Source organism: Antechinus flavipes, chromosome 2 (genome assembly GCF_016432865.1).
Source record: "Antechinus flavipes isolate AdamAnt ecotype Samford, QLD, Australia chromosome 2, AdamAnt_v2, whole genome shotgun sequence".
NCBI classification, from domain to species: Eukaryota; Metazoa; Chordata; class Mammalia; order Dasyuromorphia; family Dasyuridae; genus Antechinus; species Antechinus flavipes.
In genome coordinates this window covers 582,289,593-582,305,910 of record NC_067399.1, presented here as the reverse complement: position 1 = coordinate 582,305,910, position 16,318 = coordinate 582,289,593, and the positions used below count along the sequence as shown (strand labels likewise).

Below are 16,318 nucleotides of genomic sequence, written 5' to 3'. Positions count from 1 at the left end.
TAAAATAACCAAGGCTTGGGAAGTGTCTAGCGGCTTTTTCCTGTGCCAAAATGGATCAGAGCTGCTACTTGGTGCTCATTATAGCACAGAGCAGACCTTCCATAAGTGCATGCTATTGAAATCTGTCTATCCCTCCCAGCATCCCAGAATTCCTGAAGGACACCTCAGCATTTTAAATCTAAACTGCAAATATATAACGGCCCAGAGGATCATTCATAGCTACTTTGGGGTTTAGCTTTCACCCTCTTCAAATAATTCTGAGCTACTGGAGAGGAAGGGTTTCTATAAAATCTATTTCTATCTAAATAAGAAGATTTCAACCTTTTCTGTATCATGGATCCTTTTGCAGTTTGATGAAGTCTATGGATTCCCTCTCAAAATCATGTTTTGAAATCATTGAAGGAAATGCTAAATTTCATTTAGAGGTCCATGAAAATAAAGATGTAAATTTTTTTCCTACTCAAATTCATGAACCTAAAGGTGTCTGTAGATCCCAGGCTAAAAACGTCTGATCTACATTTTTTTGGAACCTGGAACCAGCCAGATCCATCCTCATGCATTAGAAACTTCCAGTATTGAAGGGGCTGTCAATAACATGCAAGCTTATTTTCATGTTGCTAGGGCAGCTGACATCATGATCTTCAGACCACCAAGAAAATCTGCCTTATCCCCAAATCTTCCAGCCATCCAGGTGCCAAAATGTTTGCAATCCCACCAGTAGAGTTAATATTCTTTTGGTCTCAGCAATGTTCTCTTCATTCTACTAGAAGAAAAAAAATCCAACAGCCAAAGTCTTCCTGGGAGATTTGATGATTATATTAAACCTCTACCCCTAAGTGTTAATGAATTTGGCAAGATGCTTTCCTTCTTGACCGAAGGATCTGGGGCAGCAAAAGAGAACCTGAGCCAAGGGAGGAAAGCAAGATTAAAAGTGGAGGATGGAATAGGTATAGAAAGAAGAGGGAAGACTTGGATACAACATCTCAAACTTCAATTTGTCTGAGGTCTTTTATTCCCGACCCCGGCCAATCTGAGCCCACCCTGGTACCTCAGGCTGGAACTTGGGGCAAAGCTAGACACAGGATGTAGAGCCCCAAACTGTGGTATATATAAGGTAACTACAGGAGAGAAAGGACAACTCCCAGCGAATTCCCTTATCCTGAACGTTTGTTCCTTCTCTTAGGTGAGCCCATAAAAGATTAATCTACCTAAGCAGCGCTCCATAAAGTTTGATTCCTGGAGGCAGATTTTTTTGCCAGTTGTATCCAGCAAGTGTCAGATAATTGGAAGGGTGGAGTGAAGTTATAAACCAAGCCACACCTTTGTCTGGACTTGTTTGGGAGCAGAGTTACTGAAAGAAAAAAGAGGGAGGAGGGAGAAAGAAGCCAGCATATTTGAAAGATCACTCAGCCATAACACACCTTTGCTGGGGCGGGATAAAAAGTGTTCGCTGCACATTTTTAGAAGAAGAAGAAAACATCAGGGGAAAAGAGAGGGGGGCCATCTAAAGCAGTTCTCCATTCCTTCAGGAAAGCAATCCAGGTAAGTCCTTTGTTTGGATAATTTGATTTGAAATTCTCCCGATGTATATAAAATGTTTTATAAGCCTAATCTTATATTACGTGTATTCTATTGTTATTATCTACATATTCTACTAATGTTGATAGAGGAAATAGCTCTCCCAGATACAAATTGGATTTTGTTTTGTTTTAATTAGAAGGCACTGTGGTCTATTGCACAGACCATTGTTTTGGAGTTAAACAGCCTAAAAATGAGTCTGACCTCTGCCACTTAACCTTTATTAGCCTTAATTTCCTAATTTTAAAAATGAAGGGAGTGAATGAGATAACTTCTGAGCTCCCTTTCAGCTCCAAACCTGCGTCTAATCTGGCTGAAGTACATAGCAAGGATCAGGAAATCTGGTGAATGAGCCCTTCATGCCTAAGCAGAGATCAGAATGGGCTCTGGGAGCCAGATTTTTTTTGATATGGCTTCCATAGTGTAATATTTTCCCTTTTAGCATAGTTTAATTGATAGAGTACTAATCTAATGTCAGATCACAACCTATGTGTTCTTCAGCAAGTAATTTAATATTTCCCCACCTCAGTTTCATCGTCTGTAAAATGCTATTATCTAGTTGGATCAGGTGTCTTTTAAAATTCCTTCCATCTCTAAATCTATAATCTTTGCATCCCTAACTATCTGTCTCTTAACAAATATTCCTGGACTGTCTCAGGAGGCACAGGGAATATATGAAATGCTAAATGGTACCCATTGAGGTGGAGGAGGGAGACTCTAGCATAAAAGAAGCTTCTTAGAATAATCAAGACACCCTATTGTCCAGAACAGACTCCAACCCACCAATTGGTGAGTGCCATCATGACTTCTGTAACTGAGCTCCTCTATGTGAATTAAATTAAATCCCTCAGCCAGGAGCTCATCCCTTAAACTGACAATACTAAAAGCAAGTAGGGCTGATATTATTCTCCCTATTCTTTTACAGTGGAGGGGAAAAAGTGATTTCTGCAAAGTCATAATAAGTAGCAGGCTATAAACTCAAGTCTTCTGCCTCCAAATTCAATGTTATTCTCACCGTACTGTCTTGCCTCTCCTGGATGAAATTAATTAATTGCCAAATCACTAAATTCATCTTGAATTAGGGCACTTTCTGTTTCTCTTAAGCAAGAGCTTAAGAAACAATTGGATTAACTGTTTTCAGGGGTTCAGGAAACATCAGAAATTTTTTAGAAAAGAGTTCCTTTGAAAGGCAAAATCATTTCTCCTTTAGAAACAGAGTACAAGTCAGACTCAGAATTCCATCAATATGGATATGTACTTCCTAGAGTATATGCCTCAAGATATCAGCCACAGCAGAGGTTACTGGAGAAAATGGCAAGATCTCACCGAAAATGAGTGAGTCTGCTTTAAGCTAAAGTTTAAATCCTTGAAAGAATACAATTACATTGAAATAAGAACCAATCAGTGATAATTTTTAGAGCTACATCTTATGTCTAATGATAAATTTGGATTCAAGTTCATTTGCTATGATATCAAACAAGCAGGTGCATCTAATTAATGCAAATCAACAAATATTTGTTGAGCAAGATATTCTAAGTGCTAAGAATAAAAAGGGGGAAAAAAAATGAATCAGTCCTGCTCTCAAGGATCTTATGTTCTATTCAGGGGATATAAAAATGGGTTTAAATCTCCTCTATTTTGTGCTAAAAATCATCAGCCCCGGAGTCAGAAGACCTGAGTTCAAATTCAACTTTATACATCTATTAGCTGTGTGACTCTGGGAAGTCACTTAACCTCGTTTGCTTCAATTTCTCATCTGTAAAATGAACTAGAGAAAGAAATGGCAGACCACTCCAGTACCTTTGCCAAGAAAACCCCAAATGGGGCCACGGAGAGTCAGACAAAACAACATAACAACAAACAAATCCTCTCTTTATCTTTAAGGATATTTCATACCCCCAGGTGTCCCACAGAAGTAAGTTTCTAGTGGCTGTCAGAGTATTTCCACCACAAAGTTTTCATTGGCTGAATTCTTCTGGAAAATGCTGCCCTAATTCAGTGAGTTCTTACCTCTGGCCTGGCATTAGTTTGCCTTTAAAGGTTTCTCCCTCCTTTCTCCCCAGTTCCTATATTCTGTGGTACCATAGTCTTAAAAATCTAAAAGAAAAAAAAACATATAGCAATTTTCATCCCCCAAATTGAGTGTAGTCAGACATCATTTCCTACCAAAGATCCAAGAGTTTAGGCATGTAAAATGGCCTTTGCCATTAGTATTATTCCTCTTCAACCAACCCAATTAATTTGTTCTGTACCATCAGACTGACACTCAATTTGAATTTCATTTTAAATCATATAATCTCAGAGTTGGATATTAGAACTTCAGCAGCCACCTAATCCAACCTATACCCGAAAAAAAAAATTCTCTCAATAACATGTCTAACAAGCTGCCATCTAATCTCGGCTTGATGACCTCTGAATGGAGGAGCAGCTAAGACCTGAGTTCAAATCCAGCCTCAGACACTACTAGCTATATGACCCTGGGCAAATCACTTAACCCCTTCTGCTTCAGTTCCCTCATCTGTAAAATGAGTTGGAAAAGGAAATGACAAACCATAGCAGCATTTTTACCAAGAAAACCCCAAGTGAGTTCACAAAGAGTCAGAAACAACTGAAAAATGACTAAATAACAATAACAACTAAAAGGAACCCATTTCTTACTGAAGTAGTCCATTCTAATCCAGATGTTACAGCTTTTTATGCTGATGTGTCTCTGAAATCCCTTTCAAACAATATGGGGAAATCAGACCACATAGTCAGTGAGTAGAGAGTTCTTTGGGTATGGCCAAGTGGTTAGAGACAGGAAGACCTGAGTTCAAATTCCACCTTTGATATGACTGAGCAAATCACTTGGTTTCTCTGAATCTCAAATTCTTCATCTGTGTAATAGGGATGGTAGAAGCATCTATTTCACAATATTATAAGTATCAAATGAGATAATAGAAAGCATATATATACATATATATGTATAGGCATATGTTGACATATAGACAGAGATATATTCAGGGGTGTGCTAGAGTCTGTTCCTACTCACAAGAGCTGATTGTTAAATTTTCAATATGAGCATTTACACTTAGAAATAAACAAATGCTACAAATCTGGATTTGATCTATTATTTTGTTGATTTCTAGACAGAAGAAAGTGAAGGAGAATCATAAATAATACAGATTAAACTTAATAGTCATATGTTCATTTGTTTTGTTATTGTTTTTTCAGAGAATTTGTTGTTAAAACATCTACCTGCAAACATCTGTATATATTGTTCTTTGGTTTTAAAATCCAGCAATTTACTGATCTTGGAGGAATGGATGTTGTGCAAAAGATATACATGCTTTGTAAGCCTTTAACAAAAAAAAAGAAAGAAAGAAAAAAAGAAATATTTGCTCCCAAAAATAAAGATTAAAGTGAAAAACATAGATTCTCCTCTTCTTCTAGGTATCACAAACTGATCATTAGAAATCATAGAAATAAAATTACATCGCCCTTTAAAGTTTGCAAAGTTCTTTAGATATACTATTTCATTTGGTTGTTAAGATATCTCTATCGGTTAGGTACTCAGATTCATCATACAGTTCAGGAAAATGAACCTCAGAATTATTGCTTGTGGTCAGATGGTCAGCAAATTAGATTGATTTGATTGATTGATTTCCACTTTCTCTTGATTCTAAGATTGTGATCCATATCCGCCACTCCACACTACTTCTCAGGTCCTAACATTAAGATTGCTCAACACTTTCCAGCTGTCCATCTCTTCATGGTTGTTCAGTAATTTCAGTCCTGTTTGACTTTGCATGACCCATATGGAGTTTTCTGCCTGAAGTGTTTGCCATTTCCTTCTCCAGATCATTTTATGGATGAGAAAGCAGAATTAAGTGACTTGTCCAGAATTAAGTGACTTGTCATACAGCAAGGCAGAACTCATATAGATAGACAGACAGATAGATAGATAGATAGATAGATCTTTCTTAACCAGACTTTCCTAGTATAGGAAAGGGCTGGGATTTCAGATTTAGGACTTTTTTTTTAATCCAAAGTCATTCTGAATTAGAGGATCCTGATAGAATTAGAATATGAATCCTTGGATTTGGTGAATAGGATCATTCTTTCATCCTAATGTATTTCATAATTTGATTTCTAAGATCTGCCAAGATGTCAGTTTAAAAAAATTCATTCTGATACAATACCTTATAAAGATGTGAACAATGGCATCTCCCATGAGATGGGGAGGGGAAGTAGGAAGAAAAGAAGGTATGCACATGACATCTATTCAAGTCTTGAATCCAGAATCTCCCCAAAATCTGCAAGATTCCAAAGTTAGACCTAAGAAAAGCTGTGGAAATAGGACCGAGGCTATGGATTCAGTGACCACATATCCCTGGATTTGGCCGTGGGGAAGGGAGTGATGGGGTAGTTCCAACTGCAGATCTTCTGTTCAGCTGTCCCTATACCCAATATTATGGACATTGGTCAGAAATTAAATGGTTCAGCTTCTTAAAAGACATATGTATTCCTCAATCTCGCCCTTGACACATTTCAGACATTCCAATACTGTGGCAAATAGTGAGTGAAGAGAGACATTGGGTGTGAAGTTTAGGAGGTTAGCCTTAGGGTCACACACACACACACACTCACCTTCCTCCAAAAAATATCATTTGGGATTTAATAAATAAGTGCCTCCTCTGATAACAACCTTAGGATCTCAAACAAATCACATAACTGCTTTATAACTCAGTTTTCTCATCTGTAAAATGAGATCACCCTAAAAGGGCTCTTCATGTCCTTCTAACTTTAAGTCTTTTGACTCCAGGGAGTTTCCTGCGATACATTGAAGTTAAGTGCTTTCCCCAGGGACACACCTGGAATTTGTACCCATGTCTATCTGAATAGGCCCCAAACTCTTTCCTCTCTACCCAAAACTCTTTCCTCTCGACCCCAAACGCTCCATTTTGTGACATCATTCACAGAAATTAAAGGTGTCCACAAATAACCAATTGTTTACCCCCAACAGCCTTTAAGGGCAATGAAATGTCTACCTCTGGAAAACTGCTATTAGTCCATAACTAAACATCAGTTTATTGAAGAAGGGTCCTCAATTAGTGCCCATGTGAAGGATTCTAGAAAGGTGTTAAGTTCCATCTATTGCCTGGTATAAATTACACATGATATTTCTGGAAATCAGTCCAAGTCACAAGTCAAGGATGGCTTTTTAATTAGACTAGAATCAATTATTCTGTTTATTGAGCTCCTCCTCTTGGCTCTGGGACACATACTTTCTGTGGCATTTCAGACTCAGCCAAGATTTTGTTCTGTGGTGCCTCATTCCCCGCCTGCAGCTAGATTGTCTCAGAAAACACAATGAGGAGAGTTGGTGAAGTCATTTAGAACGTCTGCTTTTGTGCAGGTTGAATGGAATTCTTCTGATGGCTATTTTCCATGGGCCTGCTTTTAGGTGAGGAAGGGCAGGAGAATGAACCAAAGATTCTTCTAAGGAAAGGGCTTCAGCAATGGAATATATTCCATGATACAAAAGCTAAAATATTCACTGAACTGAGTAAAGGAGGAATAGTACAGAATCATGAGAGCTTGGGATTAAAAGAAACCTCAGAGGGCTGTCCAAATCCTATTAAAGTATTGAGAAATCCTGTCCTGAACATCCCTAGCATGTTAGGTGACTCAGCATCCGCTTGATTACTTTCAGTAACAAATGTTATCTCTCTTCCACAAAACATCTGGGTTAAACATAATGTTGTTGTTCAGTCATTTCAGTTGTGTCCAACTCTTTGGGACCTTATTTGGGGGGGGATTTTCTGGCAAAGATATTGGAGTACTTGACCATTTCCTCCTCCAGCTCATTTTGTAGAGGAGGAAACTGAGGGAAGCAAGTCTGCCCAAAATTATGTCTAAGGCCAGAATTGAACTCAAGAAGATGATTTCCATCTAGCTTCCCATAAATATAACAATAACTAGCAGTTACATAGCCCATTCTGGTTTGCCTTGCATATTATTCTCACTTTACCCTCACAACAGCCCTTAGAGGTAGGTGCTATTATCCTCTCCATTTTACAGATGAATAAATAGAGGCAAATAGAGATTAAATGACTTATCCAGAGTCACACAACTAATAAGTGTCTGCGGTCATATTTGAATATAAGCCTTTCTGACTTCAGGTCCAGCACTCTAGGCTCTGTACCACTCAATTTCAATTCTTTCAACCAGTCTCATGTGATACGACTGAGTTCTTTTACCTTATATATTTCCTTCCACTCTATTCTCTTCCTTGTCAATGAGTTTTCTTTTTTTTTTTTCTTTTTTTGCTGAGACAATTGGGATTAAGTGACTTGCCCAGGGTCACACAGCTAGGAAGTGTTAAGTGTCTGAGGCCAGATTTGAACTCGGGTCCTCCTGACTTCAGGGCTGGTGCTCTATCCACTACACCATCTAGCTGCCCCTGCCAATGAGTCTTTTAAAACATGGCACCCTGAACTGAACCCCATCATTCCAGCTGGGTTCCAATGAACACAAATTCAAGAGAACTATCACTTATCTTCTTTATTGCAGACGCTATTGATGCTCACTCTTTTCAGCAAGTCCCTGTTGACATACTGAGCTCATATTCCCCTAAAGCATCCAAGATTGGCTTTTTAAAAAATTATCATATGAATTGCCATTTGACCATGCCTTCTCAATCTTATCCTTCTTCAGTTTATATTTACTCTAAATATTGGATTGAACATTTATTCTAATTAAATTTCATTTTGCTGGCTTCAGCCTATATTTCAAGGTAATGAGCTCTTTCTGGATTCCCATTGTGTTATTCATTTCATTATCATCTAGGCTTCCTACCCTCCCCAAAATAGATTAGAATGCCAGCTATGCTTTCATCCAATAGATAAGAGGAAGAAAGCTAGATGCCTGTGATATTCCAATGGAGAACTCCCTCATTAATTAATACTCTATCAACCAATAGTCTTAAACCCACTTTCAGATTATGTCTCTCCATATTATCCACAAGAAAATCATGTGAGACTTCCTTAGAAGCCTTTCTAAAACTGGGATTTATTACTTTCAGGACATTTCTAAAACCTCTCCTTTTAGTAACCTTATCTAAACAATTAATGAGTTTATTTAGACATGATTTATTCTTAATTAATTCATGTGAATTTTTTTGAGACCATCTCTTTATTAAATGTTGAGAAACTATCCTTTTAATAATCTATTCTAGAATTTTCCCAGAAGTCAACATCAAACTTGCTCGCCCTGTAATTTGAAATGGTTTTTTTTCGAAAGTGAGGCAACATTTCCCCAGTACCAATACCTCTTTCATTCACTGTGATTCCTCAAAAATAATCAATAAAAATTCAAGAATTATATCTATAAGTTCTTACAGTATTATTAGACAGCATTCTTTCAGACCTGGTGATTTGAGTTAGGTGAAGGCATCCAGGTGCTCATTAAACACCTCCTTACTTATTTTAGGTTGCAATTCCTCATTAACTATTTTTATTGTATTTTTCTCAACCTGAATACAGAAAACTGATGGCAAAATACCATCTTTCCATCTTTGATATATATGATCTTATCTTTTTCTTGATCTTGTTTATAACATAAATCATAGTATAATTTAACATAATTTTTCCATTTCATTTTATTTACCTATTATAAAAAAATTCAGTTCATACTGCACTTTCTGACTCCAAATTATGAGGAAGACAGAAATAAGAGAGTCTTTGTCTTCAAAGAACTTGTACTTTAGGAGGGGAATTAAGACTCCCTACAAAACAAAGTTGATACTTATTAGTGCCACAAGAGCATAAACAGAGTGCTTGTGAATGTTCACAGGCACTATGGGGCAGTGAGGGCTGGAGGTCAAAAAAGGCTACATAGATGAAGTAGCATCTTCTTACTGGAAGAAAAGGTAAAATTTTGACAAGTGTAAATGGGTAGAGGGAGCTGGAGAGCAGCATTCTAGATGGGGAAAATAGCATCAATAAAGGCCTTTCCTAAAATGTGATTTCTGTCTTCCCCATGGCTTGGGGTCAGAAAGTGCAGTATGAACTGAATTTTGTAACAATAGGTAAAGAAAATGAAAAGTAAAAATTATGTTAATGGCATTATAAAAGCTATGGCATTCTCTTCTATTCGAGGGATCCAGTAGTATCCCGGCACCAAACATTTCTAAAATGCCTATTATGTGTCAGGCACAAAGACAATCTAAAAATCAATCCCTCCTATGAAGGACCTTGCAATAGAGTGGGCTAAGAGGAGGGAGGAAGGATACAAATATGCAATGTGTAAGCAGGTAAATACCTATGTGATTATATTTGAGGAAGGAAAGGTCCCTAGCAATTTGGAAAAGTGTGGAAAAGTTTCCCTGATGGATGGTATATAAGCCAAACCTTGAAAGATGATGGGGGTTTTAAGAGGAAGTAGGGAAGGAGTTGTGCCAGGCATGGGGGAGGGTAACTGTACAAAGTTACAGAGCTGGGAAAAGGAATTCTGAATTCAAGAAAAAAGTAGACCAATTTGGCTGAAACATAGCGTATGAGAAAGTGAATAATGTGAAACCAACCCAATGAAGTAGGTGGGGACTGAATGGTGGAGCGTTTTCACCACCTATGTAAAGAGTTTGAGATTTATCCAAGAAATAATAGGGAGCTTCTACAGTTCTTGAGTAGGGGAATAACAATAATTTTTTGTTTTTCTCTCAGGTGGCTATGATATGGATGGAACCAAGAAAGGCCGGAGAGAAGGCTCTGAAGTTACAGAAAGAGGCAAGACCAACTGAATCTGAGCATATGTTCTAATGGCCAAAGCCCCACAGAGAAAACACTGATCATACCAGAGAAGTGTCATGAATTCTAACAAATGAAATGTTCTGGGTTGTTTTCATCTCATCTCCTTTACTAATTCAGATAGAAAATTAGCTTTTTTTCGATGCTCTTCATATCTCTAGATCAAAACATAATGAAAATAGCTTAAATTTTACAGTGTTTTGTGCATGTTATCCCATTGATCTTCACAACAATGCTGTGAAATAGTTGCTATTAACATTCTCATTTTATAGACAAGAAAATTGAAATTGAAAGAAATTAAATGACTTATGCAGGTTGCCCAAATAATTAAGTGTCTGAGACAAGATTTGAATTCAGGTTTTCCTCACTGCAGATTCATCACTATCCAATTCCTTAAGTTGAAGTAGAATGTATATCAAGGAATTCCAGGAGCTCTACAATAAGATGCTTCTGAAAAGCACTCAAACTCTTTGTCAAATCTAGTCAAATCTCGTCATTACTTGTGAAAACTGTCTCAGTCAGCTTTAAAAACAGATTTTATTACTCATATCATTTCACGTTCCTGATAGAACAACTGAGGCATTATGGCTCTGCAAATAGAGGCTCATAGTCTATATCAACTTCTGTTTCATCACCTAAAAATAATAGTATCTATGTCACAGAGCTGCTGGGAGAATCACATGAGATTTGGTACAGAGTCTAGCAAACCCTAAAGTGATGTCTCAATGCTACCTATTTAGTAGTAATAGCAGCAGCAGTTGGAGGAGAGAAAGGAGGAAGAAGAGTATGGAGAAGAGTATGGCAGTTTTTATAAAGATTTGATTTTGCAACCAGCTCATAGACTCCCCACATACATACACCACCCCCACAACCAGCTCATAGACCCCCCCCCACATATGCCTTCCCCAATCATCACCACAGGAGGCGGGTTTGAGACTTGGATGACAAAGATCCACTTCCCATGACTCCTCTTCACTCCCCCTTGAAGACTCCTTTCCCCCTTCAAGGTTGTGCTGTTTATTCATTTGACCTGATTTCCCCGGATAGATCTTGGAGGCAGGCACACAGTGACTTATGTGCCCTAAAGACACTCTTGTCTGTAGCTAAAACATGCCATGTCTGTTCATGCCCCCAAGTCTCCAGGAAGCAAGAGGAACAGCAGGCTTTGTGCCAGCCCTGCCCCAGCTGAGGCAGTATTGAGCAAGCTGGAGACAGAATGAGTCATAGGAAGCAGTGTAAGGACCTTCCCAAAGCCCCAGCTGCACAGCCCAGAATTCCATTTTGAATAAGGGGCTTTAAGCGCCTCACTCAGGGATGATCCATTTTGCTAGTTACTATGAGTCACGTTGATAGAATGTCCAAGGAGAACAAAACACAGGTACCCCAAACAGCAGATCTTGATGTAGCATCCCATGTTAAGACACAGATTCAGCTACAGATTATGTCCTCTCCCTAAACCCAACTGCTACAAACAGTTCTTTTCCTGGAGGGCAACTGGAACCTATTCCCCGCATGTAGGCTACTTCCACCTTGTAGAACTCCAGTCCATCAGTCCTGCACAATTCAGGGGTGCCGCCTCCCACACCCAGCCCCAAAGTCCTCATCAATATTATGTCGCTTACTCATGAACTATCTTCTTCCAGGTTGTCCCTTTCTCCTCATCCTAAGGGGTTAGACTACTGGAGAGAACAGAATCTAGAAATGGACTTCCTGAAGGACTGAATGTACCTACCTGGGACAGACACCCCTCCACACACACACACACACACATACACACACATCTGCCCCGAGTGCCAGAATTCTTCTGTGACATTTAACAAACAGTTCTGTGAAATTGTGCTATAGTCAGACTAAGGCACTCCCAATCTGCCCAGGGATATAGCATTTTATCTCTTTTTTTCTTTCCCTAGTTATCACTGAAACAGTAACCACAAGACTTACATCTTTGCCACCAAGTAAGTAACTATTTTCCTATCTGTGTACTATTCACCTGAAATAAAGCACACTGAAAATTAAACACAGCTAACCCCAATAGGTTAGGTAAGTCTTAAACCAAAGGCAGGACGATAATATTACTGATTTATTTGAACTTTCACAGTGTTCTACACACAGGGTTTACAGTCTAGTTAGGAAAATTTTGCATTGATACATGAAATAAGTAGAGAATAGCAGCCATCACTGCCCTCTCTTGGCCTATTTCTCTATAAAATGAGATTGATTGCTAAGCTATCTTTAAGTTCTAAAGTTACAAGATCATACAATTTCATTATGTAATTATACACTTATAATGAATAAGTGATAATTCATTTATTTTTTATAAAAAACTATTTATTAAGCACCTAATATATTGTACTGTGTTAAATACTAAAGCAACACTTTTTAACCTGAGGCACTTTAAAAATATATAAAATTTAATATATATATATATAATATAGTATTTTATTTTCTCCTGTTACATAAAAAGACAATTTTTAACATGCATTTTTAAGACTTTAAGTTTCAGATTCTTTTCCCTAGCCCCTCCCCCTTTATTGAGAATGCAAGCAATTCAATATAGGTTATACATATGTTGTTATATAAAACAGTTCCATAACAGTCAAGGTGTAGAAGAAAACCCAGAACAAAAATAAACAAACAAAAAACAAAAACCCTCAAAAAAAAATAAATAAAGTTTAGGAAAAAAGTATACTTCATTCAGACATCATCAGTTCTTTCTTGGGGTGTGGATAACATTTTTCATTATAAACCCCTCAGAGTTGTCTTGGATCACTATAATGCTGAAAATAGTTATGCTGTTCATCACTGGTTATCTTACAATATTGCTATTTTTTGTATATAGTACATTTCCCTTTGGGTCAGCTCATTGAAGTCTTTCCAGGTTTTTCTGAGAACTCATCATTTCCCATAGCACAAAAGTATTCCATCATAATTGTATACAAGAATTTATTCAGTCATTACTCAATTGATGGGTATCCCTTTAATTTCCATTTCCTTGCCACTGGGAAAAAAGTGCTATAAATATTTTTTTGTACATATAAGTCCTTGTTTTTTTTACTCTCTTGGTATTCAAAGTGGTGATATTGCTAAGTCAAAGTTTAATAGCCCTTTGGCCATAATTCCAAATTGCTCTGCAAAATTGTTGAATTAGTTCACAGCTCCACCAACAGCTGTGCATTTGTTTGTTTTATATAATATTTAGACAACTATATTTTAATATAATTGATTTCTCTTATAATTCTATGTATTTTATCTTTTGCAATTTTAAAACATTATTCTGGGATAACCTATTCTTCACCAGAAAGGGTCCATGACATAAAAAAACTTAAAAATCCCTGAAGTAGAGGTACAAGACAAAAGCATAAATGAGGGAAATCAAAGTAAAGGGACTGCTGAGTGAGAGTCAAGATTCTCCTAGAGACCCTCATTTCCTTACTCTAACATTTCTAATCTGATTCTTGCTTCTGCCAGAAGGAGGAACCAGCAATGGATATGCTAAAACGTCATCTCTCACTGGAGGGAGTAGGCTGGAAAAGCAGAGTTTAACACATGGCAGCAGTGGCTATATAAATTCTAGTAAGTATAGTAATGGACTAAATGAGCAGACAAAAATACAAGAGAGGAGAAGCTGGAGAAAGGGAGATTGATAGCAGCTTCTACTTTTACCCAACTTCTCAAGGAAGGGAAATATTAAGATAACACATGTGAATATGGCTTAAAAATAATCAGTATTTGTAATCATTCATATCACAATCTCAATGTAAATATGAATAATTAATCCTTCGGGCTTAATGGAGAATGTGTTTGTCTGCCCACCTAACTCACCTCCCTTATTTCTCATCCAACTTTAAGCCATCTCCGTTCAAGTGTGCACAAAGCTTTTTAAAAAATAATTTTCAGTGTTATCGTGTGCAATAACTACAGTCACAACCCGTAGAAGAACTTTCAATGCTGGATTCATGATAGGCTATCAGAGTACAGCATTTGTGTAAGACTCGACTGGTCAAGCTTGCCATAGAAAGCTTTCATTCCTAAGAAAACAATCTTTTTCTGGCAAAAAAAAGTAAGCCACAAAAATACCGTTAAGAAATTCTGTCCCCTGGAGATAACCTGGCCCAAATGCTTCTTCCTTTAGTGGGAAGAAGGTAGCCCTATTTAATAATCAATATGACATTTATATCTACATGTATTGAGATCCAACTGAACAGTGACCTAAGATTAAATTCCATTGATTGTTTTCCAAATCTTGATTTTCCCACTCCTGCTTTGAGTTATTGCTGTCTCTGGAAATTTGATAATCATACATCCACCGGCTCTCCCTCCTTTTCATGAGTCCTTAGTGAGTATGCAGTAGCACCAATTTTATAAGGATAAAAATGTCATTTCACTGCTAAATCTAGAAATATTGCTCCTGTAAGAAATAATCAAAGACATTCACTGGCTCCTTTTTGTATTTTTATTACAATTACCTGTTATACACAGCCTAAGATTATTGAGTCTCATTGGAATATGTTAACTGCTAAATTCATTTCTGCAGAAATACTATAAAATTCAATCTTTTTTATATTCATAGCTGGAAGTTTAAGAGGGAATGCTTCTACATCCAGCTACAGGAGGGCTCAGTCTCCTGCCTCTACACTCCCGAATTCACCAGGCTCAACCTTTGAAAGGAAAAGTCACGTCACCCGCCATGCAACATATGAAGGTATCAGTACTATAGACTTTAGAGTTGGTCTGTCCTTTTTGCCCTTGCCACTATGGAATATTGATCGTCTATGTCTCTCCCTCATCTCTTTTACTCTCTTCTCTCAAATATTTTATGAACTCACATCCAATTGGTTATATCCTACTACATGGTTTATTAGCAATGTTGATTCCTTAGGTAGAGAATACTAAAAATAGACTTGGTGCTAGCCAGAGACTGATATAGGGGTGAGGTATATGGGAAGTCTGAACTACAAGTGAAATATAATAGTTCCCTAGGTCTGTACTGTAGGACAGAGTATGGTTCAAAGTTCTGTTTCAATTTATCAAAGTTGTAAGCTTACCTACAACCAGGGGTACATTTATCCCTGATGAAGCACTTGGGTTGCATGCTGATGTGATTGTAAGAGGAGTAAGAAAAAAGGAACTTTCATGAAAGGGAATGGGGAAGGGGACAGTAAGAATGACTCCTTCCTTGGAAATACATCGCAAAAATGAAGACCTCTTTTCCTGAAGCTCTCATCAATGGCAGGGCCAGTTTTAGACTAGCAATTAAAGTAAAGCGCTCCCACTAAATCCAATGGAAGAGAGTAACCATTTATTCTATGTCTATCTATCATTTGTCTTTCCTTTGGGAGCTAATGGTGAAAAGGGTTCCTCATTTTCTTCTCAAAATGTGCCATCCCACGTTGAGAAGGTTTCTCAGAAGCCCGTTTATCCACATTAATGCTAACTGTTTGATTCTTCCTCAGGGAGCTCCAGTGGGAATTCTTCTCCAGAATACCCTCGGAAGGAACTTGGTATGTTTTCCTTATTTCTAGTGGAAATGGGAGGCCATGGTCATGGGAAGTTGCCATAAAAGGAAATATCATTTGTTAGATGGCTGTTCTTGAAGTATCTTGACCCTACTCTATCATCGATGTGCCTTAAAGATACAGTAATCTATTCTAAATGCCATGTTCACTGAAGCATCTTCATGAATTGAAAGTTACATTGACTTGCCATCATGAAATCAGACATGTGCAAGATTGTTTTTTCCAAAACAGGACAAATAGGATAGCCCTAGTAATGAGATATAGTAGGATATAACATCCAAACCCCAAACAATATATATCCTATTATTTGTTCCTCCTTTTCTTTTAAGTGACTTTGCTCCAAAGTTTGCCACATTTTTCTCATTTAAATAAGAAATAGATTGTTTCCAGAAGTCAGCACAATTTTAAATACCTTTCTATTCTTTGTTGCATTTT

At 37.5% G+C, this 16,318-nt stretch overlaps 1 protein-coding gene across 2 annotated transcripts in view; it reads left to right on the top strand.

Annotated features, from left to right (window-relative positions):
• The first annotated feature begins 1,301 nt into the window (after positions 1-1,301).
• COL17A1 (collagen type XVII alpha 1 chain) overlaps positions 1,302-16,318 on the top strand; it is a 60,445-nt gene continuing 45,428 nt past the window's right edge. Inside the window, exons 1-6 of one of the 2 annotated variants that reach the window (XM_051981352.1) lie at positions 1,302-1,542; positions 10,284-10,346; positions 12,278-12,322; positions 13,836-13,940; positions 14,938-15,069; positions 15,821-15,868. In XM_051981352.1, the coding sequence (XP_051837312.1) occupies positions 10,295-10,346; positions 12,278-12,322; positions 13,836-13,940; positions 14,938-15,069; positions 15,821-15,868 (382 nt within the window). In that variant the 5' untranslated portion in view covers positions 1,302-1,542; positions 10,284-10,294. The remainder of the gene's footprint in view (positions 1,543-10,283; positions 10,347-12,277; positions 12,323-13,835; positions 13,941-14,937; positions 15,070-15,820; positions 15,869-16,318) is intronic. The other variant, XM_051981350.1, reaches the window with a different exon arrangement.